This window comes from Platalea leucorodia (genome assembly GCF_965183815.1).
Source record: "Platalea leucorodia genome assembly, chromosome: 4".
NCBI classification, from domain to species: Eukaryota; Metazoa; Chordata; class Aves; order Pelecaniformes; family Threskiornithidae; genus Platalea; species Platalea leucorodia.
Window position 1 is genome coordinate 4,717,863 of NC_138826.1, and position 27,400 is coordinate 4,745,262.

The 27,400-nt window shown below is 45.4% G+C and overlaps 1 protein-coding gene across 1 annotated transcript in view; it reads right to left on the reverse strand.

The window, feature by feature from the left end:
- LHPP (phospholysine phosphohistidine inorganic pyrophosphate phosphatase) overlaps positions 1 to 27,400 on the reverse strand; it is a gene marked incomplete at its 5' end in the record, with an annotated part of 89,714 nt that overhangs the window by 45,382 nt on the left and 16,932 nt on the right. Inside the window, 3 exons of the mRNA XM_082308403.1 lie at positions 16,120 to 16,211; positions 24,705 to 24,797; positions 25,970 to 26,033. Of these exons, the coding sequence (XP_082164529.1) occupies positions 16,120 to 16,211; positions 24,705 to 24,797; positions 25,970 to 26,033 (249 nt within the window). The remainder of the gene's footprint in view (positions 1 to 16,119; positions 16,212 to 24,704; positions 24,798 to 25,969; positions 26,034 to 27,400) is intronic.

Here is a 27,400-nt window from a genome sequence, read left to right on the forward strand (position 1 = left end):
ACTAGCTCTCTTCGGGACACGTGGTGGGAGGTACATTTTGTGTTGCTGTCCCACCATTTTCCTAAGAACACGCAAAGATTTCTTCCTTTGCTTTGCTCAGGCCAACCGTTTCACAGCTCCCAGGCTAAGAAGCCCTGACGTTCCCTAATAAACCACCAATCCCGCATCGTTTCACACCTTACCCGAACTCTTCAGGACTTGGATGTATGCAAAAATGTGAGTCAGCCACCAAGGTGAGGGGCAGGCAGGGACGGCAGCATGGGAGCTGGGAGCACAGGACTGTAAAGACACTGCTTCAGCACCCAGGGCACCCAGGCTTCCCGATACACCCCCAAACACATGTTCAAACCCCTCTTCCCCACCTGCCTCTCCCATCTGGAGCTCGTGGCCTTCCCGGCGAGGATGCAGCAGCACCGGTGACAGCGCAGCCCTCCTGCGTGCTTGTATAGGCAGGCGTAGCACGCGAGAGCCGCCACGCCAGTTCAGACAGGCAGCCTGGTCTAATTGTGTGTTCCGCTTTCAACAGTGGCCAGTTTCTGACAGTGGTTTAGGAAAACATAGGAGATTTTATATTAGAATTTGTGCCCTGAAGGAAAAGTGCCTTTTAAATTTTATTAGTGAGAATTTGGCTTGTGTCTTGAAGCACAAAGGCTTACAGTGCTACCGAACCCCTTGGACTGAAACTCTGACTCAGAAGGATTCAAAGGAAATTTTCCTTCTGTCTTCTTTGGACCAACATTTTCATCTTTCAGGGTTTGTTGTTTGGGCTTTGTGTGTGCTTATAACAACCCTAAAATCCCACAGAGCTTTAGAGCTGAATGGGAAATCAAGGCTATGCGTTTCAACTCCTGCAAGGCATGCTGGACTGGAAAAGACAGTTACTTTCATGGTAAGAAAAGAGTAAATATTCAGCCAAAAGGCAACACAGCACATAAACCCACAAATGCAGACAGGCCTAGCGATTATGAACGTGCTACAAAAAAGACCAGCAACAATTATTAAACCCCAATCCAGGCGTTTTCTCCTAATATTAAATGATGGCAGCAAAAGGGCTTCCAGGCCCACAGCTCTGCTCCTTTGCCTGTCTTCATTTTCATGGATTCTGGATAACCTCTTCTCTTTTTTAACAAACCCTGTATTGTCCCAAAGGGATTTTCCTTCTTGTGCTGCTATTTCAGCTTCTAGCAGAGGTTTTCAGTTTCGATAAGACTCTAGGATGGACAAGTGATAACCATGGCTTGTCATAGGGAAACCACAGTCAGCTCTCCAATTCAAATACGCACTTGCTACTATGATCTTCCCTGCACGGGGAATTTCTGAATACCTATTGCCTCTCCTCACGTCCAGGGAAAAAAACACAGATATGCTGGAAAGCAGGAAAAATAGGCAGCTCCTGAAGAGGGGATGGAAGGAGCTTTGTTTGTTCCCTTCCCAACAGCACCAACAGCTAAAGCTGCCCACGAAGGCCAGGTACTTACTTCTCGCCTGCAAAGCAAGCGGAAGGAGAGTGTTTCGACTGACTCCGGCTGATTTTTGGCCTGTGCCTCCCTGCGCTCCCGTCTGCATTCCCGGTTCCCACAGCCTCCGAGCGGTGACAGCGAAAATAACCAGAGCAGTCCATGGGCCGTGCAGATGAACTCCCAAGTATTTACATCTAGAACTGCACCTCCATAAATCTAGCCGATCCTCTGCCACAGGAAAGGGTCCGGGGTGTTAAATAAACAGAGAGTAAATTTCAGAGGATTTGGTAAAATTAGGATTGTCGTTACTTTTCCATTCCAAGAAGACTAATCTTGGTTATAATTATCCCCGCTACATTCAGTCTTTTCAATAGCTCGTACTTGTACACTGATAAATGAAGCGTTAACTCTCACAAATGCCTCTCCTTCCCCTGATGAATGCAATGTGTTCCAGATGGATGGAGAAACCATTTTTTTCTTTTACACTTGCTAAGCTATTTCCAGGTACCCAGTGGGCCAGAGCACCAGCAGGTGTAAATCAGCAGAGCTCTGCCGTTTACTCCACTCCTTACAGGTGAGAATCCGGCCCCCTATTTCTAAACTTAAAATAATGTATTGCACATATGTGATCTTCCCTGAGCAATGTCCCATAAATGAGTGAGGTAAGAAAAAACCCCACCAGACAAACACAAAAGACGGTAATTGCACAAATCACTTTGGGCAGGCAACGCAGCGTGCCTGCTGCCTGCCAGCTCCTGGAAAAAGCCACTTTAATTAGGTTGATTTAAATGCAGACAGGTTTTTTTTTTCTTTTCTTTCAACTGAGGTCTTTGTACCCGCTTTGTACGAACCGGAGCTGGCCTCAGAGTCCTCAGCCAAAACCTGTCCTTTCACTCCACTAACGGGAGCCAGGACAGAGGGAAGAGCAACCTCAGCAGAGCCCATGTGAGCCAGCCCAAAGGAGACCGGCACCTCCGACGCCTGAAGAAGGGAGACAGGGATGCTTTTGAGATGAGAAAGGTCACTGCTGCCCTGCGGAGGAGCGTATTCTCCCTCCGCCCAGCCGTGCCGTTCCTCCGCGATGCCTGGGCTTTCCTCTGGGCACTGTGATTTTCCGAGCGCCTGCCTGGGGCCAGCTGGGAGCCCATCTGCCGCAGGGCTGAGCCCACACAGATGCCCCCACGGCGGCTGCAAGTGGCATTTCAAACATATGTTTACATGTAATGCTCAAGTACTTTCAAACTAAGCATGAGAGCAATTGACCCTTTGGCCAGTGCTGGTTTTAACCTCTGGGCTTCTCATCCCTATGTGCACAGTTAAGGCAGGATCTCAAAGCTCCGCTCCAGAAATAAACGCATTAATGCTTCTATTTAATTACCAGAAAGACACAGTAGAAAAACCCACATGGAAACCAGTGACTGGTGAGGGGAAAAAGTTGCTCTGTAAGTCCCGGCACATTCGAGGCTTTGCCTGCTCTGTGCAATGGGGAGACGAGGATTCGGCGTGGGGAAGGGGATGTGAGCATTTCAGTGAGGACCGCTCCTCAGAGCGAATGCACAATATGGTTGAATTCATGCTGTAACCATCTTTTAACACGTAGTGTTTTTATCTGAATGTTATTTGACAACTTGTGCTACGTGCAGCAGTGCTGGTCATCACCATGTGTTCGCCAGGACCTCTGGCTGCCATCTCACAGCCCTCGAGCTCGCTCCCTCTTCCCGACTAAGTCCTCTGCAACCACCTCCAACTCTGCGTGTGAAACTACAGGATGACTATCTCAAGACGTGTTTTCAAAGAGACGCAGCTTTAAAAGCTCGTGTGCATAAAAATACAGCTTTGTACAAAACTACTGTATCATGAAGCTCAGGGACTGTTGAGAGCAGGGTGATCAGTCATGCCAAAAACTGCAGGAAGGGACTTTTCAAAGCAAAAGTCCATTTGCTTTGGTAAAAGCCAACTCCCCACCTCTCTACATAGTTTAAAGATGACAAGGAAGTTGAGTGTTTGCTAGAACATCTCAATCAGCAAGGAAAAATAAAGAACTCCATCTGCAAGAATAAAAGCCAGCTCTTCTAGCATGTGCCCCGTTTTCATTTATGTCAGCTCCATTAGTGCCCCGTAAAACAACAGGTCTGTAATGGAGCAGCTGACCTACAGCGGGACCGGCATCCACCGCCGGCGTACACGAGATTTATTCCAGCTGTTTAGGTTTAGGTCCCTGCCTTTCACACGGTTACTCCAGTTAGGCTGTTCTTAATAAAAAGTATCAGGGATCAAAAGCTAAAAAGTTTCACAGTCTAGTTGCAAATAGAGATTTGTCTCTCAGTCAAAGAGGCTTCAAGCTTTCACATAAAATATGGGTAAAACATAGAAAAACTGTTCAAACCCCTCTCTGGAGGTACGGCATATACTTAACCCTAGTATGGGAAGTCAATTCCTGGCCCTACCTGGGCTATCATCTGCCTTCCATGGGCTCAGTCGATGCCAATCAAACACCTTTGCAGCCGCAGCCTGCTCATTTCCCAGCAGACAACCAGAAATATCCTCGTGCTTAGTCAGACAAATCCTACCCAAAGGCTGACGCAGTGAAAAGCAGCTCGTCTGCGCCTGTGGCAGATGTCTATAAACCAGATGGTCTGTAGTAAGGAAGAGTTTCACTGCTGTGATGATCTAAGAGCACGAAAACCCCAAGAAGGGCTGGCATGCCTGAACACTTTTCTCAGTCTCTAACCAAATCAATTGGTTTCATATTAAATTAGACATCGATATGGTAAAATTCTTCCCCTCTTTTTGTTATCATTGTTGGTTAAAAATGCCCAGCAGTATGCATAAAGTCAGCTCTTGACACAGTGTTTACACAGCAACAGCAGTTCTTTCAGCTTCACTTGGGACTCAGAGACCAAACACTGCCCACGGTTGTGCTTTAGGCATCTTTGCTATAACACCATTATAAATATGTAACAAGAATTTAAAAGGCAGAAGGAAAATAGATAATGGAGACACCCCATCTAAATATCACACTTAGCCCTCACCATCTGAAAAGAGCTACAAATTCCAGCGTGCACTCATCAACATCAGGGTAAAGGTGTCCTCGTTAGAGGACGAGCACAGGAGTCACCTGGCAGCATCCAGAGGGAAAAAGACATCAAGTTTCAGAGGAAAACTGCCTACCGCATTTTTTCCACACTGTCATTTTTAAAGAAGACAAAGAAGCTTAGCACAGAAATATGAGGAACTTGGTTCAAGCAATTTGGATTCAGAACAACAATAGCAAGGTCATCCATGCTACTTGAGCACAGATTTTGATGAAATCCCTGAAGGTTAGCCTGGCAAAGCTGCTTTCAAATATCAGAGAGCTGAAGCCAAGGGAGGTCATTCAGTACCTGGCCATCTGGGACGCTTCCATGGCCACCATCAGCAGTATCCACACACTTGCAAGTCTAATTCCTGCAGACTCAAACCACAACCGTGACTGATATCACCAGATATCACTGGGTGGGCTGATGGTCGGAACCTTGACTGTAGCTCAATACCTTCTAGCACACCTAAAAGGAAACAAAACTGTCATGTTTATGGAACAGGCTCTGCCTGAATGGGACCTTTTTTGCTCCTATCATCTCCCCTCAAATTATACACAGACAATATTCTCCACTTTTCCAACATGCAGCTGCGATCCTTCTCCTCCATCTTTAGGTCTTTTCTTCCCCATTCCCTCCTTCCCCCGATTCAGGCAAATGTGCTGCCTGATTATCCGTTGACACACGTGTTTAGCGCTCCTGTGCGGAAAGCAATGAATTTGGAAGCTTTTCCAACTCCAGATGATGTCACCCTGGGTCGGCGCCAGGCTGGGTTACGAGTTAAAATCCTTCACTTCAGGGTCAGACATTCTCCTATTTTTAGGCCTGATTTCAGTGTCACACAGCCAACAGCCGAGCTGAACAGTTCACGTTATTCAACTGCAAACGCCTGCTGGGGTTCGAACAAAGCTCGGCTTTGTGGCAGGTGAAGGGGCTCGGCAGCACAGGAGCCCCTTTAAAAGGCAGGCGGCAGCTGCTTTGCTCGGCACGGTGCTGCGGCAGTTCACGCCAAGACGAAAACCACTTCAAGCTCCCTCCCACCCTCCACAAATGGCAACTGTAAATCCAAAACCAGGGTCTGAATTTGATCTGGCACTGCGGAGCACTGCTGGCTGCGTCCTGCCCCACGTAGCCCTCTGGAAATCTGCACTGTGAGAAACCCGCCTCCTCCAGTACAAACTGGGAACCGGCAGGGCCCCAGGGGATGGGGAGGCGGACGGGGCAGAAGGGCCCTGCGGCCGCAGCGTGCGAAGCGCAGGGTATTGTGTGGCCCCGAGCCTCTGAGCTAACACACACCCGCCCGGCTCTGCTAACTCCATCACCCGGCCGTGCCTCCCCACTCCTCCCCAAATTCTCCTTGGTGGCGAAATAACTCTTTGCATTAATTTCCCCACTTGCAACACACTGATCAGCCAATGCCTATGTTGTGCTTCGGTCATTTAAGCAAGCGATGTGTTGCTGCGGGTGGAGCTGGTCCCCACCATGCCCAGCCCGGGCAGGGGGCAGAGGAAGCTTCCCCAGAGCCCGTCCAGCCGCCCGCGCCCCAGCCAGCTCCCCTTACAGGCAACGCAGAGCAACAGGGGCTGCTGGCACATGGCCTTTCAGTACTTACAGGGGGCTTAGAAGAAAGATGGGGACAGAGTTTTTAGCAGGGCCTGTTGCGATAGGACAAGGCATAATGGTTTTAAACTAAAAGAGGGCAGATTCAGACTAGATATAAGGAAGAAATGTTTTACGATGAGGGTGGTGAAACACTGGAAGGGGTTGCCCAGAGAGGTGGTAGATGCCCCATCCCTGGAAACATTCAAGGCCAGGCTGGACAGGGCTCTGAGCAACCTGATCTGGTTGTAGATGTCCCTGCCCATTGCAGGGGGAATGGACTGGATGGCCTTTAATGGTCCCTTCCATCCCAAAGCTTTCTGTGATTCTATGATCTGTCTGACCTGCTTAAGGATGAGAGGACTTAGACCTCCAGGTGTCCAGCTCTCTCTGCAAAGGCAACCCGGGGGGACCAGCTCGGGTGTTTGCTCTGCCACTGTCGGAAACAGGGCAGGATGACTCAAGCCCTTTTTTCTGCAGGAACGCAGCCACCATCTGCAGCACCAGAAAGACACATACTGCACAGCCAAGCTTCCCACCCAGGGACAGACTGCATCTCTGCTTACGTGTAGACTGACAGCAGTTACAACGGGTTGGGAGTGAGTGGAAGCTGGAAGGGCAAACCTGACACCCCTTCCTCCCCGTACACCTCAGGGGGCACTCAGAGCGCAACTGGGAACGGAAAGGCAACTGGAGCTGTGAAATAAAAGCATACACTGGCATAAGCAACATGCAAGAAACACGGCCAAGATCACCCTCCAAAATAACTGCAGTGAGTCCCTGAAGGTGCCACAGAAATTACATTCACACGGGAATACGCCTATGGACCAGGAGCAGCATTTAGCAGAGTATTAGACCCAGCTGATCAGGCGGGCCCATTTTAGACTCGGTCAGAGCGGAGTTAAGAAGAAAAGGAAAAAGCTTCGGAGATGAGCTGCAGGTCGATATGAAGAGCGATAGCGCGTGCAGCGGCTGCAGCCGGCAGCCAGCCGGGGCTCCCCGGCCCTGCGCCCCACGGCCCCGAGACCCGGCCCCGTTTCTAGGGAGGCCGATGGCTTGAGTTTTAAGACTTGACACAGGACGCAGACCCCATGCAACTGCACCAGCCCTGCATGCTGAATGAGCTCATCTTTCGGCAACATGTGAGCGCACGGGGCTGAGGCGTAACCGTATACGCTGTTGACAATGACTGAAAACCACAGACAAGTAAGAACCATAATCGTTTCAGGGCAAAGTGTGAACATGAGTCACATCCCAGCACCAGCTGCAAGCTGTCTTTGTCCCCAGCGAAGAGCACTGCTGGGGCGGCGGGGGTGTGCTGCTCTTCACCCAAACCCCTTTTCTCACATTACCCTCTTACTCCTGCCGCAGTACATGAGCACTCACATACGGAGCCATCAGAGTTTCCCAGCGCTTGTAGGAGACCTAAAGCTGGCACTGCCAGGTGCTTTATTTTTAACACTGGGCGAGTCGCATCACGTCTCCTGAAGGGGATGAAAACCAGCCACCAGCCCAAGCCCAGCAGAAGCAGCAGGAGCGGGAGCAGTCCCCCGTGTCTTGCGGCTGCTCCCTCGGCCCGAGCAGGCTGGTAGCCCCGCTCCCACGCACCTCAGCAAACACCCGTCTCCATCACCTCTGCAGCTGCTGGGAAAGCCACACACCTGCAGCAGGGCCCCCAGCATGGCTCTGGGACCAGTCGCGATGGCTGGTGGCCCCCTGAGCGCACCCCACCTAGCCAGCCACTCTGGGTCTGTTGGTTAAACCCGCTCTTTGAGGAAAAAAAGAATGTCACTAGATAAGCTTGCAGGTGACCCTCGAGCATCTGCAGGCCACACAGCACAGCATTAAAGCATGAATACTCAGTTGTTTTGTGCTTGCAGGGTGCCGGCACAAGGTACTGCTCCAGCACTGTGGCTCCTGCGCATGTTTACAGTGCGAGCAAGAGTCCAAGCCAGAAGATTAAATTTCAGATACTGAACCATTTGCTCCGAGGCAGTTACATCAGCAGCTGACTTGGCCTGCCTCTCTCTTGTTTGCTTCTCTCTCCCTTAGAAAACAACGCTCTGCTTTGGTTTTATCAATCAGAGCAGTCTCCCCTTCTGCCACTCTCTCTGTGCTGCTCGCTGAGAGGACTCCACGCACCGAGCGAGCTGGGATGACATTTAACTACGGGAAAAAAATACGCAGAGAAGAGGAACCTGCGTTTTAAAAAAAGGAAATCTCTAGTGAAACCACAATTGTGCAGCTGTCCCAGCTCTGCCATTTCTGCAGCACATTTCAACACACTCATTAGCATTTTTACGGAAATAAAGTAGTTAGCGATTGGTATGGTATTCATCATCGCTGTCAAATGTTGAACAAGCTAATACAGCTCGGCATTCTGCAAGTGACAAGTGTTGAGAAACACTGCTGCGCTCGGCCGGCTCCCAGGACTGCTTCGCTGCGGAATTCTTCTACTGCAGCCTTACGCTGGCACTCAGAAAAGACCCCTAAAGATAAAAATAAGCAAGGACCTGCTCCCTGTCCTGCCTCGTAGGCTGTGCTGCTCGGGCTGGCACCAGGGAGGGAGGCTGGGGGTCTAGCAGGAGCTGGAGGTGGGCCTGCCCAAGCAGGAGCCTGCGGGTCCCCGCGGAGAGGCAGCTCGCGGGAGGCCACGGGTGTCTGCAGTGACAGCAGGCGCTGTGCAGGAGGTGAACACGCTCCGGGGAAACCCTGGAAAGCCCCTGAGCTGCCGCCTTTCAGGCCGTCAGTCCAGCCACCACCACCTCAGCTCATGAATTATCTATCTGCAGGGAGGAGAGAAACACAAAGGCATTGGACAAGCAGCTGCCAAGGGCTCTGGTGTTACTCGTGCAGATGCACGAGTGTACACGGCCGTGTCAGGTGGAGGAAGGCTGCCAGCCCAGGCTGGCATGTGCTACCAAGACATCGAGGCACCAGAGCAAAAGAGAAGAGAAACAGTGTCCATTAACTTTGGATGCTTTTCAGAGAGGGTCTGGAAATGGTTTAGTGTCACACATCAAGCCCACCTGAGCCACCTGCCCTCCCAGGTCCCACCGCCTCTTGCTTCTCGTAGCTGACGCTGGTACCACCTCCTCCTCTTTCAGCCCTTTATTTATCACCTTCAGAAGAGGAGAAATGGAAACCTTTAAGGCAGCTGTCTCTGCTACTGCATGCGTTGTGTGGATGTGAGGCAAGAGGGGAAGCAAAACTGCAGCACAGGCTGACGCGGTCACTATCATCTTGATTTGCAAAATGCAAATCGCTTCCTTTCGTAAGTGTTTGAGATGTGGCAGCTGATTAGAGTACGACTGCTAAGGAAAAGTCAGTTGTTAGACAGGCAGAGAGCAGAACTGTCGAGACGGGTGTGTAATATCGCTTCTCCTCACTGACCTGATACATTCCTCCCTTATTTATCCTTGCCCCTGCTCTCATCACAGACTGATCTCTTTTCTGATATTCAGGCTAACCTTTTCAGAACAGCACGTGAGCAGACATACAGCACCTAGCTTTGCTAAGTCCTGAGCGCACACTCCTTCCTCGAGGTTTATTATGGTACCAACGAATAAATGAACCTGCTAATGAAAAAACTCCCATTTCTCTTTTAGACTGAAGACAATTAAATTTACATATTAGCTGCAACATAGCACAACTCTCTATTCCCCCTTGCTCCTTTCAGGTGAGTTTTAGCTCAGGTATAATCTGCATTGAGGGAAGGGAAGGGAAGGGAAGGGAAGGGAAGGGAAGGGAAGGGAAGGGAAGGGAAGGGAAGGGAAGGGAAGGGAATTCAGTTGCATGGGACCTACAACGATCATCTAGTCCGACTGGTATTTCTAATATCAAATAGTAACTTTACTGGAAAGTAAACACTTGGCTATGTTCAGTTAAGGAAACAGAAATACTCAAGAGACACAAAAGATGATACTTCAGAGTCAGAGGGTAAAATCATCTGCTTCCCAAGTTCACCACTTGTAGTTCAACAATAATGTATTTCCAATGCAATTCGTTATTTTGCATTGCGATTGGCTATACCTTACGCTGAAAAGTGGATGGTTGGATTATAACAGCACCCTACAGCAGCAAGAACTTAAACCTTCTCATAGGCCACTCAATCCTAAAGCACCAGATACTAAAACTGTAATTTCTGTGTCTGGACATTTGAACGTACCGGGGAAATTCAAGGCTGTCATCAGATGAGTATGCATACGCTAAGGCACTGCAGTATTTACTCTGAACTTCCTCTACACAGCTGCTTCAAAGATTACAGTAACCAAATTGTGGTCGAGAAATTGATAAACACATGTGAAGAGCAAACTGTGATTTGAATGTGCAATAAATGGTGAATAAGACTATGCCTTAGGATTGACTGCAATCAGCTATCATGCTAAAATGAAAACCGACTTGCGGACACTAGGTTTTAATAAACATTGCTTAAGACATTAACTAACATGAATTGTTAATACAACCTTTTGCAGTGTAAATATGGGTTGGAAGTCTTCCCGTTTAATACTTGAAACAGGCTTAATTATCAGGACTGTGAGGCCATCAAAATGCCTCCGGTTCTGTTTCAGTACAAAGGGAGCGCCTCTGCCTGTTCGTTCTCATTACGCACTTCTGGTATGCTCCATCGAGACCCAGGAGATGTGAACAACTAATAAAATTGTTCATCCTGGCTGCGGTTAGTAACACAGTGAGCAAGAGTGAGAGGGTGGAGGGATGCTGCTTCTCTGCAGAGCAGAAAGAGGCGACTATTTCTTCCCAAAAAGTGTCATGAGCTTTCATTTACTATCACAGCGACAGCTGTGAATTTATCTATGGGTGGAAATCTTTTTTTTTTTTTTTTTTTAGTATAATTTTATAACTCCATTTAGGAGGTTATTATAAAGACCCACCCTGTTTTTCTCAATCCTTAATCAGTTAATGATGGCAGCTTAAAAGACCTTTGCTCTGTCTTGATCACATCTGGATTTTTCTCCTGGCAAGCCGATTTCCTATAAATCTGTACAAATTCCGTATGATTTCTTCAATCAGATAAGAAGAACAGATCACAAGCCACTTTATTAAGAAAGTCAGGATAATTATTCTCAGAGGATAATTATGAAGTGGGGAAACTGAAGAACGGCAACATGAAGTAACTTGACCCAGTTCTCCTGGAGAACAGTGGCAGAGCTGGAGAGAGACGGCAGCTCTCACGGGCCTCGATCCTTTTATCCTCCATCCCTGGGGTATCCTTTATGTCCGTAACGAGGCAGCTCAGGGATGCTGCAGTACCAGCCGTAGCTGTGAGATAAATCCCTAATCAAACAAAGAAAACCTCGCGTGGGCACTGAGCGGGGATGAACCTGTACTGCCAGACTCTGAAACCGTTTCGGAGCCCGCAGGCGAGCAGGGGCAGTGGGTACCACTGCCATGAATATTCCTGGCTACCGCCACATGGCAGCAATGGAAAGTTCTGTATTTACAAATCAAGACCTGTAAATAACAACAAGGAGAAAGGAGTAAGTAATTCTTCCACCCTGCAAAGAACCACCTGCAATTTGACGCACTGACACACCTGAAAGCCGTTTCCGATTTTACAGGGAGACAGTTGGAAAAGCCTCAAAGCAATTTTTCTCTGCTCTAACTTGCATGCTACAAAGAGGAACGAGGATATTACGCAGCATTGCAGAATCAATAGTTATTGTGGAAATTATTGGTTTGATGTCAGGGCCAATTAGCTGCGAGTGGAATTAGCACATACCCTGTGCGGGAAGACAAGAACGTGTTCTTCCCTAGATGGGAAAGATGTTGGCTATGAAGGGCCTCCCCACAGGCGTGCACACAAGCTTCGTAATTAGCATCAGATTTCCCAATGCTGAAAAATCCAACACGAGCTTCTTCTCCTGGCACACGAGAATCTGCAGCAATGACCTGATCTGAGAGTGGACAAACCTGCAGACCAGATTGACCCTCTGCATTTGGATTTTACACCTAAGAAAGGCTATACCTGGCCAACCCAACTACTAACCCCATGTCAGAGAACCACGCTGGCTGAGGTCAGCTCAACACACCATCTTATCCCTACACCTTTCCATTATTGCCCTGACTTGTGCCGACAGAAATCTTATTCCACGTTGCGGCTAGGATTTATCACAGTTCATGGACTAATCTATGCTGTGCCTGGTTTGGCTACTGAGAAAGAGCTCAACACTTGAGATTAAGTCCTGCTTGAGGATTAAGTGCTTTAGAGGAGAAGATAAGTATAGATTCAGGCGTGAGGAACATGCAAAGCTTGTCATACTAAAGGAAATCAGCTGCACAAATTTTACTAAACTGTAAAGATCCAGAAGAAGTGAAACAAAGGAGCTAATTTTCAGGACCTCCATGCAGGGTGGTGTAAAACTGAATGCTTTTGCAGCAGCTTAATCCACACTTTGAATCTCACCCTGGGAGCAGCCAGCATGGAAGACGACCTTGCAGGGGCCAGGAGGGTGAGAGCCCCGGGCGGGAGGCAGCCCTGGGCTATGCCGCCTCGCCACGCACACCCCTTCTGCTTCTCCTCTGGCCCTCGACTCGCCTGCCAAGCCAACCATCCCCACCCTGCATTCACAAAACCAGTTCCTCAGTTCAGTGGGGAGCTGGCACCCGCCACCGCCGTCACCCGCCACCGCCGTCACCCAGCAACACAGCACAAACACCACCACGGAGGAAGGCTCCTGCGACGCTGCAGGCTGCAGTCAGCTTCCTCTACCCGGCTGGAGGCCGCCCGCCCCACGGACGACCTGTCCACCCCTATCTGCTGCTGAAACCTCCGCACCGGCAGATCAACCGATTCTTTCCATAAAAGGCTTTCAGGGCCAAAGGGGACTTTTCCTTCTAGCTTATTAAAGCAAGTAAGATGCACCGAGTTGCTTTGCAGCTTGCGACCTGCATGTAAACCTTGGCTCATGTGTCGTCTTTTGTGCTACGGTGCATAACCCTCGGTGGCACCTCAGAGATGTTCATGTAAACTGCAATGACCCCTGAAATAAGGAGAGCTGCCCCGACGCACCTTGGTGCACCGGAGGCGACAACGTCTGCCAGTCGGGGACAATATTCAGGTGAGACCAGAGGGGTACAACAAGATCCCTTGGACCTACAGAACAACGCGCAAAATGCCTTCACTTGTGCAAATAACATCATTTCCACGTATTCAGCAGTATGCCGTGAAATGCACCTGCAACAATTCCTCGGGACAGTTCCTCTGTCATTTTTTATTTTATACTCAAACCAGCTCTACGTCCATTTTGCTGAAGTGAGGCACCATTGTTGTGGTGGAAATGGAAAAAACTATTCACAGCTGTAGAAACACAGAGACAACTCAACAGGGGTGATAACCCATGTCCCAAGCTGCAAGACTCTCGTAACTGAAATCTGTGGAAATCCCACCGCACCAACACTCGGCGTCTACAGCAAAACCCTGATGCCTTTCTGCTTTGCACTTCTTTTGCAAAAACAGCCTTAGCTTTCTGGGGAGGTCACGAAGCTGTGGCTAATACTGCAGTAAGTGTACTAACGGTGCCATCCAGAGGTACTTGGGCGTAGTACACAGCTCCCTGTCAGCATGACTACCTTATAAATGAGAGGACCTATGCATAATCTTATCTATATCAGACTTTAAACCAGCTATGAAATAATTACATTTTCTGTTATTTTTAATTTCTTTTGCCCACCACCTTTCATTCACTTGTTTTCTTCCGTCTCTCTCAATACTCACTGCGCGTTTTCATTTTCCATGCATACTAAATCAGTCATTCTTAAAAATATATACATCTCTGGCCTCTCTTGGCAAACAAGAGCTATTTCATTTTACTCACAATTGCTAAAAACAGGACCACATGCTCAATTCAGAGAGATACTCACCTGTATTTCATTGCCATACAATAGCACAAGATTTCACGTAACAGCAACCCCACATTGAAACAGGAGACATAACAGCGGAAAACAACCTTTTTCCCCCATCTCAAACAGCTGATGACTCTTTCAGCTGTGAAATCATGACTCAAACTTGAAACAAGAAAATGTTTTTCCAGCATCTGATTATACATATTTATATGTGTGTGTGTATATACAGTTTATGTCAGCTGCCTGAACGGTTTGGATGCAGCATCTCCTGCGCCATACCTTATGATGGGCAAAGTATGTCACAGGAGGTATTTGTTCAGAGCAAAGGTCTGATTTACCTCTGTGTGCAGATACCGCCTGACACCCGCATCTGTGTGACATTAAGATGTGAATTCACAAAGTGATCCCATTAATACCAGACTAAAATCAACCGTTGAATCCTTATTTTCTCCTTTAGGAAATTAATGGGATTAGACAGATTACAGACAAATAATCCCAAACTATATACTTACTTTTTAAATCTTCAGGATTTTTTGAGCTTTATTCAGATAACTCATTTTGAGATGTACTGTCTTAAAGATGCAAAAATACCTAACTACAATACACTTGTATCCGTCTTTTTTTTTCCTCAGAAATCATCACTTACTGGTCCGTTAGCATTAAGGCACTGGGTATTATTCTATCACCTTACACAAAGTAAAAGGAAAAATGAGAAACAGACTGACCTGAAAACTAACAAAATAACTTTTCAGATAGCCTATGGCAAGCACCATTTTCACTTGTTGCATCCCTCCCCAAAAGACCACCCTTCTTTTACAGTCTCAGTATTTGAAAATCAAGAAAGACTGTAAAAATACAAATTATGTCAAATGACAGATGCTGTTGCTGAAGCATGCCTCCTACGAAGAGGCGTGGTTATGGTTAAGAGGAGATTTTGAGTGTTATGGAATCCAAATGTTAAATGTAGGGACCGATGTCTGCACTGCATTTGGAGAGTCACCTTGAGCTGACCTCAAACCTAAGCTGGCCTGAGCATCAGATGATGGCTTCATTTCCCACCAGTCAACCCTGGACCGTGCCTTTTTATAACTGCACTCAGGTCTCCTATCAGCAGTGGCAGGGAGGCAGCTCTTGGTCATGGAGACACCTGCACGGAGAAGGGCTTGAAGGGTCATTTGAAAGGGGTGACTGAGCCTGCAGAAGCCTGCACTCTGGTAAGATGGGAAGGGTTGTCAAGCATTGGATTGGGCTGCCCAGGGAAGTGGCTGAGTCCCCATCCCTGGAGGAATTTCAAAGCCGGGGAGATGTGGTGCTTAGGGACATGGTTTAGTGGTGGCCTTGGCAGTGCTGGGTTAACGGTTGGACCTGATGAGCTTAAAAGTCTTTTCCAACCTAAACAATTCTATGATTCTATGAAGTGGAGAAACAGCTCTCGCATTCCAGACATCTCAGTGCTGAATACATGTCTGGAAGAAATAGTAGACATATGGAGTCCTTCATAAAGCTGTGAGATATGACCCACAGAGATCACTGAGTAGACAGTCTAATTTTATAATCTTAACCCTGCTAGAAGTTTCAGACACGTCTTGTATCAAGCGTACAACACTTTCATGCAGCAGCAAAACAAAAAAGCAAAACCCAAGAAACACCCCAGTTCTGTGCACTGTGATGAAAAAATTATAGCAGTAATTTAACAGAAAATATTTATTTAAAAGATCAAAGACAATGTGTCTTCCCCTTCCTGCCACTTTCATACACACAGCGTTTTCCCAAAATGCGTTTTGCGAACGAAAATGTCGTCATTGCCCCAAGCCTAACTGCTGCACAAGGAGGTGTTTGTTCAGACAACAAGCGCAAGTGTACCTTGATGGCAAATTTGTGCCACCAACAGGAAAAGATTTGGAAAACGCATGGAAAAAAACTGCTCTTGCACATTCACTTTGAATGCGTACCAGGTTCCAAACTGCAACTCCTTTTCTTTCAGAAATTAATGTGTTGTAAGGAAATCAGAGCACTGTGTCGTTTGGCAAAAAGGTCAACACAAAAATCATTACTTGCATTTATTTCCCCTCTCTCCATGATTGCCCCCGTGGAGTGCAGGGTGTACGGTGTGCACTGACCTGTACTTCCCTGTCCGCACTTGCAGAGCTCTCATACCGCACCGCTGGGCACCTCCTACATCATTCACAATATCATCTCCAATCATGATGGCCTGTCAAAGCAATGAAATACAGAAAAACGGGCGTCAAGTGGATTTTATTTCTGCCATACGTCACACTCCTTTGACATAACAAACAGCTTGATTTGATGTTTAATACTGCCATCAGACAAATTAAACAAGAGAATATTGTCATCGTATTGATTAAAAGTCATCCTACCTTGAATATAATTCATGCTATAGCTCCTCGAGCAATGTTCTAGTGCAGGACGCACCTGTACAATTTGTAATCAATCACAAAAATCAAAGTGATTTGGCACAGTTCAAAGAAAACGTTGAATTTTATGAAGTTAGTCCTACTCTGTTCCTAATGATGCATTTATGTTACGCGCCAAGCAGTTTAAATTAAGCTTAACTTTTTAAACGTTTCCTTAAAATTGGTATTCTAACAGCCAGTCAAAAGCTTAAGTTTGTGATCACTGAGATGCATAACTTCACAGAGCCTGATCCCAACCCATGCTTAGGTTGATACAGAAATTTGGAAAATCACTGTAAAATCTAATTTATTGTTGCACAATGGGATATGATATGTACAGGCCTAGCATGGTTTGCGTTACAGTCAGCTTAAGTCTGTGCAAATACTAATAAACTCAATTGAGTAGATTACCAAAAAAATGTAACTGAGAAAAGACCTTCTGGCTGTGCTAAGATTTGTTTGAGTGTCTGATGAAAACATGTAGCACCCACGTCAGCGTTCCTGTCTTTGTTTAAGAGCTTTGTTAAATTGAAGCGTAGCAGCCGAGGGGTCTTTCTCATTAACAACTGCATCTTCAAAATTTCAAGTGCTTATTATCATCCTGCATTAAAAATTATTACATTTTATTCTTCAAATTTATAAATGGTTGGGGAAGCTCATTTTATAGTTTCTACAAAAAACAGCATATGCACAAAACAGTAATCTTCAATTAACAAGCAAAAAATCAGCTTTCAGCCTTCCGAAGGCATTCTGGATTACTCTGAGGAGAACGGAGGCCGCACCTAACACCAGGGAAACACACCAGCTTTGAAAATATGCCATCTAGTTTTTCTATCCGATTTTAAAGTGCAGTTTTGCACCTTTTGTATCAAAGTTGAATTTTATCTAAACTACATTAACTAGTTGCATCTTTAGCCACTTGATCTTCATCTTGTTGACTTAGCCTCCTGCTTCATAACCATAACCGGCCAGGCTTTCACAACAACGGCACCTTGCAACTCTACAAATTCCTGCCTGAATTCCCACCCCTTTCAAGTACTTTTCATTATTTTCATACCTGCACATCAGATACACCGAGTCACTGTGCAAAGTGTTTCTTTTCTTACTAAGGAAATTGCCCTTGTATTTTGTGTGGTTTGGGTGGTTTCTAGGGTCTGTCATGAGGGGTCCTTGTCCCACGTATGGGCCTTGGGAGGTTACAAGGCACGTTCGCAAAGGGGACCGGGGTTGCCTTAGATGGCAGCTGGGTTAGGAAGAGCAGCACCGCGGGGGACGCCGCTGGGCACGCACAGAAAGCCAACCCAGCGTTCTTCCATCTGCAGAGAACTGATAAATAGGCCCGTGTCAGCGAGGTCATGGGAACAAGGCGCACACGGCAGAAGCAGGGATCGGCTTCTCCAGAAGCAGCAATCTAAAGGGAATGCTGAGTCTTTCCATACAGCTGGCTGCAGCTTTAAGGACAAAAACATATAGAAGGCGGGCGTCATTCCAGTTACCAGTTCTGCCCAGTATAAAATCCTCTTCTTCCTTTGCCTTCACATGGAAACATCTCTTTTTTACATAGCATGCAACCATACAAGAGCCAGTTCATCTTCTGTGTCTCCCACACTTCAGTTCCCACTCTGTAAGCAGTCTGCTGGGCAGGACTAAACCACACATATTGAAGTCTAAAAATACTACAGCTCCAGAGCTACTTTTATTAATCATCTAATTACAACAGAATCTTCTTCCACATTACATAGCATGCAAAGGAAATCTGAGGATATACGTAAAGCCCCAGTCGAACAGAAGATTTTCTGAGAGCATTCATGAACCAAACTAAGCTACAAACACGTATATTTGGAACAGCTTCAGCTGAAAAAAACTAAATCCTCTTTAGAGTAACGCATCAGGTGTGGTGTGCAAGATTACATATAGTAGTTACCAGCCCAGTTTATCTTCCATGTTGTTCTAAAACACTGTTCACAGGGGGGATGATCATCATCCCTCAGGTGATGGGATGTAACAGGATGCCCCCTCAAGTCAAGGCTCATTTGTCTGGTTCCACATTGGAAGTAGTTCATTTCGAAACAATTTATATATGCCCACCCTTGCTTCATTCTGCCAAGAAGTGTCACTGCTATGGCCAGGCTTTGAGAGCTCCTTTAAGGAGCAGAGAGATGTAAGGACTTGCAGCAGAGGGGTCAGAGTTGGGGAAAACACGCCCGTAGGGAAGGAGCAGCAGCAGGCTTTGGGACAGGTAGCTCTGCCTTTTCAGCTCTCTGCTTACAAACCGCTTTAAAGCCACCAGACGGTGGAGGGCTCCGTCTTTTTCATCCTTTCGTTATTGGACCATTTTCCTTATCCACTCTGCTCATGGAAACACCCGTGTTCCTAATAAGAAGCCTTCCCCTGTAGATAGTTCACCTTTCCTTACCACTCCTCCAAGCAAGCAATTGAGCATGAAATGGGGAGAAAATGATGGGTTAATTTTAAGTAATTAGTAAATAAAGCATGTATGCACAGATGAGGAAAACAGAATAATCCCACTGTTACGTGCAGACCTGCAAAGAACCTGGCAACACCGCTCTCAGCCAACCACCATTACAAATCTCCCCCCCAAGCTGCTTTGAGATATTTTATCCTTCTCAGCCACTGGCTTTAATAGTTTTTAATCCCCTCTTCCTATAAAATTCCTTCCAACACCTCCCCGAAGGGGACAGGGAACGGCTGGTGGGGGGACCCCAGGAGCGGAGCTGCCCTCCGCCACCTGCACGCCCTTACTCAGCCTGAACCCAGAGGTTCAGGATGAGACTTCTGAAGTAAAGACAATTTCAGTCCTGGGTTCTCAAAACCCTAAAAATGAATTTCCTCTAAAAATGGGAAAGGGCAGAGCGGGGCAGCCCACCAAGCCCTCAATGGCGTGCCAGGGCTGTATTTTACTCTCTCCAGGCAAGTTTTCCTGCAAGATGCCCGGCAGCTCTGCAAGTGCAGCTGCAGATGAGCGGCGATGCCTGTCCAGGCCAGCTTGTGGCATACGCATACAAAAATGTACTCCAGCCCCTGGGGATTTCACAGATTTACTATCAGTGAAGGGCAATAATCACTAAAGGAGGAGCAATTATTCCCAAATCATTTAGGATTTAAAAAATCATTGGCAAGAAGATAGAGGTCAAAAGGTGCACTGTCAAGGGAAATAAAAAAACTCTACCTGTCAAACCTGGGTTTAACTTCCTCTCTGACTGCAATATGGTAAGAAGAGAGAGAAAGATATAAAACTGAAAGGTCACACACCCACTGAAAGCAAAAATTAAAAGATCCCCGTTCGTGTTCACATTTTACACAGGGATCACACCATTAATCTGTTCAATTATTCCACAGAAGTTACTTTTTTTAGATCAGTTAGAGATTTACTAAAACGAAGGGCAAAATGCAGTGAGACAGTCTCTCTGGTTTTAAGACAAATTATCAAAGAATTAAAATGGGTGCAATTTATATTTTCCTAAACCATATAGCTGGTGAGAGATGGTGCGTGCGGCTGTACACGTGCAGTAAATAAAGCACACGTGTGCCAAAGCTGAGTGAAGCCCATCAAATTCAACCCAGATCGGCAGTGATAACGGAGGAGATGAACACGACCTCCAAGAATCTGGCCCAATATAATCCCCACTGGGCAAACGTCTGTGGCACAGAAATCACCATCACGGTCAGCAATCTTACTGGGGGTGTCTGGACCATGGACTCAGAGCTGAACGGAGGTGGCCGCTGACTCCTCTTACCCCCAGAAGTAGCCACCACTAAGAAGCCTTCAGAGATGCTGGTAGGGTGGTGAACAGGAACCTCGGGCATTTTTGTCTGCAAACAGAGTTTTAGTATTCACTAAAATCACAGAAAAATGTTTGATCAGAAAAGGAATTATGGAGTAAGAACATGAATGAGGCAGAAAGGCAACAATAGTCTGTACTACCCAGTTAGGCTCGGGTTGCAACGCGGTGTTCTCTAGGACAAGCTCGTACAGTTCTTTGGAGGCTGAAGTCTATGGAGGATGCAAATGAAGAGACGCACAGAGGGAAGTGTGCAAACTTCAACAGAATATTGAACCCAGTGAACGTTTCTAGAGTCAAACATTTATGCCTAAGCAGATTTTTGCTGTAGGCTTAATAACCTTAATCAAGCTAAATGTGCCAGGGACAAAAGGAAATAAAGTTTACACGCAAAATCTTGATTAATGTATTAACCCCTTTACACAAGAAATACAATGCATTTACTTTTCTCCCTATTCTCCTTGGCCCAGCCAGTAATCTCCTAGGCTTCAGGACCCCATATTACTGTTAATTATGTTTCTATCTTGGAACTACTAGCTGTGCAAACATCAAACGTGCAAAGGACATCGCACATGGCCTCTGACCTGAGAGAAGCTGTACAACAAGGCAGGTGAAACAAAGACATACATTAAACCTCCAGGGCAGATTTCCAAAGGCCGCAGGGCCAGCCAGGTTTCAATAAGCTTTCAGCAGGACTCGAAGCTTGAAACTTCACTCGGCCACTTCACTCTTCTTGCTGAGATGGAAAATCTTTCCCCGTTGTGGCCGGTGAGCACGGCGGCAGGTCCTCCGTGCCACTCTCGGGGTGACCTCCCTCTGCTCTCACGCACCACTAACTCCCACCGGAGACTTGCAGGTGGCAGAAATGGGAATTGGTTAACTACCAGTAGTTTATGCACTCCAGTATGACCTGCCATAACTCCCATTAAAGCAGGACAATTTGCTACAGAGAGAACTTTTTATGATTATATAAAACTACCGGAACCTTAACATTATTTAGGTTTTATTGTAAAGCTGTAAAAATCATCCACTGTTACAGCTGCCTTAAAACATATGAATTAGGCATTTCAGTAACCTTTAAGATGTGTTATTCTTTGTCATATTACTGAATCATAAGATAGGTCTGGTTACCTCTAAGAGGTCTAAATTTCCAATCTATTAAAGTAATACCAGCAATCTGTTATTTCTAGGCCATTGAGGAAAGGTTAAAATGAAAATTGGACTTTGGGGAGTTCCTCCTATTCTAAGTGCAGGTTGAAAACATCTCAGCAGCAGAAGGCAAAGTCAGGGTCTCGGTAAGAAGCAGTTATCAAGGGAAACGACTGGTGATAACTTTATTGATTAAAGCAGCTTGAGAAATGTAAGATTTGCCACTGTCTAGAATTACTGTGGTCAGACAGCTTTATTAAAAAGGTATTTTTCATTAGAAGTCAGGTGAAAGAAAATTGTAATATGTTTTCAAAAGCACAGCTCATCTAAAATGGTTTAATGATGATATGGATTAAATGCATTCCACAGGTGGAATAAATTATTGGCAAACATTTTGAAGAGCTAAAGGCAAGTAAAACCAGCCCTTATCATGTCATTACAAATGCAGAGAAGTACAGCTCATTCAGGAGACAGATTAAAATGTAATGCAGTGCATTACTAAGGAACTCATTGAACCGCATATACTGAGTTTTTATTATTATGTATGACAAACTAAAACAACCTAGAAATCCTTCTCAAAAAGAACATTAAAGTTGCAAGGTCAAGCACTCAAAAGTTAGGAAAATATGTCAGAAATAAGGTAGTTTGCCCTGCTGTAATTTGTTCCTCCTGGGCATGTGCATCGTGATCCAGGTTTTAACTCCAGCAGCACGGACTATTTTTTCCACAGTCGAAAGCATGGAGTGACTGCAGCCGTTATGCAGTGGTGTCTACTGCGCTCCTCCTTGGTTAGGCACATACTCCCTTCATCTCGAATCTCTCTGAATACAAAAAAATTACACCTACAGACTAGACACGACTCCAACGAATTGATGGCATTTAACACTAGAAACTATACAGAAAAAAATCTGCGTCAAAATATAAAGTTCGTCACTAGTAGCACTATGAATATCTGGCAAATAGCAGAGAGTGAATAAATAGTAGTCTCTGCTGGGGACTGTTACTGCTTTTCCATACCCAAACCAGATCTTCCTGAAGTCGATGGGAACCACTCGCCGAAGCTCACCCTACAGGACCATTTTTGCCAGCTTGGTGATGCATTATATCAAATTTTGCTCCCTGGAGCAAAGTGTTTGAAAACAGGAGTTCTGGTGTCCTGTCACATCCCTGGGACGATACCCACCCATGCTGCCAGGGGCTGACATGGTCTCAGCACACCGCGAGCTGGGCAAAACAGCGCCTGAGGACAACCGCACCATCCTGCCTATGGAAAAGGGCAAGCAATGCCACTACGCAGGGCCACGAGGATAAAAAAAAAAAACACAAAAAAACCAAACAAAAAACTCTTCTTCCCTCCTGCTTCTGTGCATCAATCATTTCTGATATAAATGGAAAGGAAACACAAACCTTCATGCATCCGATTTAGACAAACAGTATCCAAGGGCTGAGCTCTGTGGGTTTTTTTTTTTTATTTGTTCTTTTTTCCAGCTACTTTTTCTTCAAATGCCATTTGTGTCTCAAATGGATTTTTGGGTTTGTTGGTTGGATGAATGGATTGAATAATTGCTGTGGCTATATCTGGGATATTATGTTCAGGCTGAGCTATCGTGGTACTGGGAAGATATCGACAAACTGAAGGGAGTACAGAAAAGAGCACCGCAGTGGGTTAGGGTGCAGAGGGACCGAATGACAAGGGAAGCTGCCGAGAGCTAAACACACAGTTTTAGTAAGAGACCACTACTGTAATCATAACAAATCTGGAGGTAACTGGAGGGACAAAATATCCAGGAAGGCAAGCAATTATTTTGGTTGTTACCGGGAGTAAAACCAGAAAGGAGAAGATGCAGTTTAAAAGGGAAGCATCCCGATGAATCTCAGAAAAAGCTGCCTGCCCACAAGACCTACTTGGCTGTGAACACTGTCCCTAGGGTACTTACAGAAGCCCAGTTGTTCGGCTCACTGAAAACTACTCTGGACAAAACATTAATAAACGTGAAGCAGGGAACACTCCTGCAGGGGGAAGGAGATGGATTAGATGGCCTACTAGGTCTTTTCCATCTCCCCACTCTATAATAAAGTAAAACCCAAGTGCATACTGAATTACAGGGTCATAATTTCATCTCCAGGCTCTAGGGACCTACCAGCCACCCAAACTTCACTCCCATTGTTTATAATGTCACCAAAAGCCTCTGATGGAATTATTACGTTGTAATTCACTGCTGTCTGTGAGTCATCTCATACTCATCCTTATGTCCTGTGTGACATAACAACAAATCAATAAAAAGGATCTGGGCACAACTACAGAGAGGGGAAAAAATGGGCTGTACTAAGTAAGCAGGGAGCATCACTCATTCAGTGTGTTTCTGGAAAGCGTGATGAATCCAATAACACGGGAGGAGGTTTTGGGTCAGTCAGTGCTTCCCATTCACCTAAATTAGAAAATATTTTACTTCTGCCTTTTGCTTTTACTAAAAAAAGGTAGTCAGTGTGACACCAAAGGAAATAAATAACATTTTGGCTGCAATTCCACCATGCTGCAGCCTCCAGTCACCAAGTGGACTGCCAGGCATTGGGGCATCTCTCATCTTGGGAGGAACAACATCTTCCATAATTCCTTAGGAAAGCTAACTTTTTTTTTTTTTTTTTTTTGTATTTTCTTTAGCCTCCAAATAAAGGAATTTCACAACAGAAGCGCACGTTCTTATGGTTTGGGAGGAAGATGAATAAGAAAGCACAACACAACAGTACAAGTAGAAGGAGAAACTGCAGTACAGAATGGAGGGATGGATGGAAGACTCTAAATTGGGTAGAGGTATGGATGGCACAAGGCAGAGCAAAGAGAGACAGACAGGAATGAAAAGAGAAATAGCAGCCAGTCAAAAAGAACCCTCAAAAAAATCAGAGAAAACAATGTCATGCCTTTCAGGAGGGGAACAAGCACGCACAGGGCAGAAGAAATTCGACAGGTCCCCATTTGATAGCATTTATCCTCTTGGCTGTCAGTCCTCTTTTGTCTACTTCACATTATTTGATAGAATAGGTGAACATGGGGTTTTTTCTCTCTGAAACATTTTTTCAATTTTTTCAATTTTTTTTTTTTTTTAATAATTCACAGGAAGATCCTGAATATAAATATTTCTTCACACTATATATAACACACTGGGTCTGGAAAAAAATATTTGATATCCACCCAAAGTTTACCATCTCTTGCCGGCCACATTCCCTTCAACCTCTTCTGTAACTTTCCACGGAAGACAGCAAACCAAAACCAAACAAACAAAAGCATCAGTGGGCATAACTACATGGCACAGCCAGTGGTCACAGCATCAGAAACCTTACCTGCTGTGGTGGAACTCCCATTTCTGCTAAGGCTGACTCAAAAAACATTTTTGCTGGTTTTCCCACTACCTCAGCTTCAACATCACAAGCATACTGGGAAAAAAGAAGAGAGAACAACACACAAAAAATGCTGATCAGAAAAGGATTTCTTCAACTCCATAACTCCAGTTGATTGTATAAAAAGTATGTGATTACAGACTTTTGCTCTTAAATAATACAATGGATTAGCAGGTGAAGGTGAATATCAGAGAATTTGGGTAACAGAAATGTTTAATGCTCTCTGGCAGAAAAGAAAGTCCTCCTGAAACATCTCAAGTTACAAACCTGTTACATTCTCCATCATGAGAGCAGACTTCAGACTCAGTCCCAGTATTGCTCATTTTTGTAAAAGCATCACTTTTAAAGAAATAGCAAACATCCTTCATATGAAATGATCAAAGTACTGGAGGGCCTTAAAAGATGTAGAGGGTTTCTTCAACCACCTGGCATATTTTTAATGATTCAAGTGACCAGCCAGATTTGAAAAGTTTTATTCTCCTGCAACTAAATATCAGTACTATGCTGAAAAAGATGTTTCTAGATTGTTCCTAGACAACTAGAAGCCAGGGAGGCAGAAACTCTCCCCAAAACTCACATAGATACGAACAAATATGTTGCAAGCGTGCTTTATATCCACGATCTTCTGTGCTCGTATACTGCCCTACTTTGCTTTATTCTCTGCATTCACTACGTATTTTTTTTTAATCTCTCTGCAAGCCTATGAAAGGGAGAATAATGATTCTCTTCTTCTCTCACCCTTAGGTTGGCTTATCTATTGGGTTCCAGTTCTGCACCGACTTAATCAGGCTTAAAAACAGGATTGCACTTAAGTATCTTGCTGAATAAGGGCCTTTTGCTGTAAACTGTTAAGGGCAAGGGTTGTGTTAACAATGCTACACCAAACATAAAACGGACCTTCAGTTTTTCTCGGGTACCTTGCAGACAATATTCCATGTTTTTCTTTTCTGACTCCTTCTTTCTAGGGCCTCACTTCCAATAAAGGTACCACAATGGTAAAAAGTTCACGTTTTCAATAAAATTAAAAAAAAGAATGAAGCCAGGAAACAAATGAATCCACCCGTCTTTAGAATGCAGCAGACGAGTTTCAATCTGTGGAAACTTCCTCCACCAAGGTGAGTAATTACAGAAGATGACCCATATTTATACCAGTTACTCTTTTAACAAGGTGCACAGAGCGAGTAAGCATAATGCAAGCTATAAAATACCTCTAATGCCTTCATATATGCTCCAACATCAAGTTTCAGACCATCGGTTTCTTTATAGTAGCGTCTGGAAATGAAAGTGATAAAGTTCCAATGAAATGAAAATGCTGGCAGTTAAATACAAAGAAACCACATTTTATTATTTCTGTGCCTATATAGATGTCCATATGGCTGCAACAAAAAGTCAAGTCATCAGAAACTCTGGAGCCTTAATTTAACACCAGGAATTAAGTAAAGGACAGGCTCAGTACCGTGCAACGCTTGGGGAAAAGATCTCAGATCAGATGTCCATCTGGCATCTGGGACAACTCCACTGGTTCAAAGGGTTTTCAACTAGCTTATATCAAGGATGATCTTGGCCTGTATTTTACTGCACAGAGCACCAGCTGCTCACAAAGGACAGCAGTTACATTGCTCTTCCTTTAATCAGCGACAGAGACCCCTTGGCAGACACAAGATGAGGGCTGGCACCAACCAGCAGCTCTAACACCTTCTTCAGTACATCTGGAAGGGGACCCCAAACAGTTGACCATCATTGCTTGCCACCAGCCTCCCACATGAGGAAAGCCAGAGCACTGTTTATCGGGACTAAGAAAGCCCTGCAAGCTAAATTTTGTTCCTTCTAAGAATGTTCCTATTGCCATGAAGCTCATAAAATTAGTTAGTATCTTTACGGTGTTGTTCTGCAATAGCAATTCACATTAACGCAGGTCTTCCAAGCTCTGCTGATGAGAGCGAAGACAGGTTTCTATATGACAGGAAAAAAAGGTAGGATGAGCGGTCAGTTAAGATTTTATGCCTTATCCTTCTGCCATTTTCGATTATTCAGCACAGCCTCCCTTTAAAATGACCACTTGACCTTTGCTAGAACAGCCATTAACCTTCTATAGTCTAGCGTAAACAGCTTAATTTTCTGACAGTGGCATGACAGAAGAAATTACAAAGCCAATTCCCACTCTCAGCCCAAAACAGATGCTAAATGTAAATCATTCCATTTTCAGGAGGAGGGCATTCTGCTTCAGTGACTCTGACACTTTCGTTTTCTGTGGAATGAACTAAAACTTCAACCAAAATCAACCTACTCGCCCAAGGTAGGCACCTTGTTAAGGTCCACCCAGTTACGCTGATTCTGCATGCTAAAAACAAAGCTGGCTTGTGGCTGGTTTTTGTATATAGCCCTTTGCGGCAAAGAGGCTTCTCTAGTTAGGTGAGCTATTCATCCAATTTATAATCTCCCTTCTTCGAGTCAGAGAACTTACCTACCAGGATAACTCATTCAGAACTCACGTTCACATGACCTAAATGATCAATCGTTAAAAAAAAATATGCTCATGGTGAAAACTGAGCTCAGAATATCCAAAAATCTCTATTTTAGAATGAAAAATAAACATTTCAAAAAATAACAGCAGGTCTGTTTTAGAGCTGCCTACATCA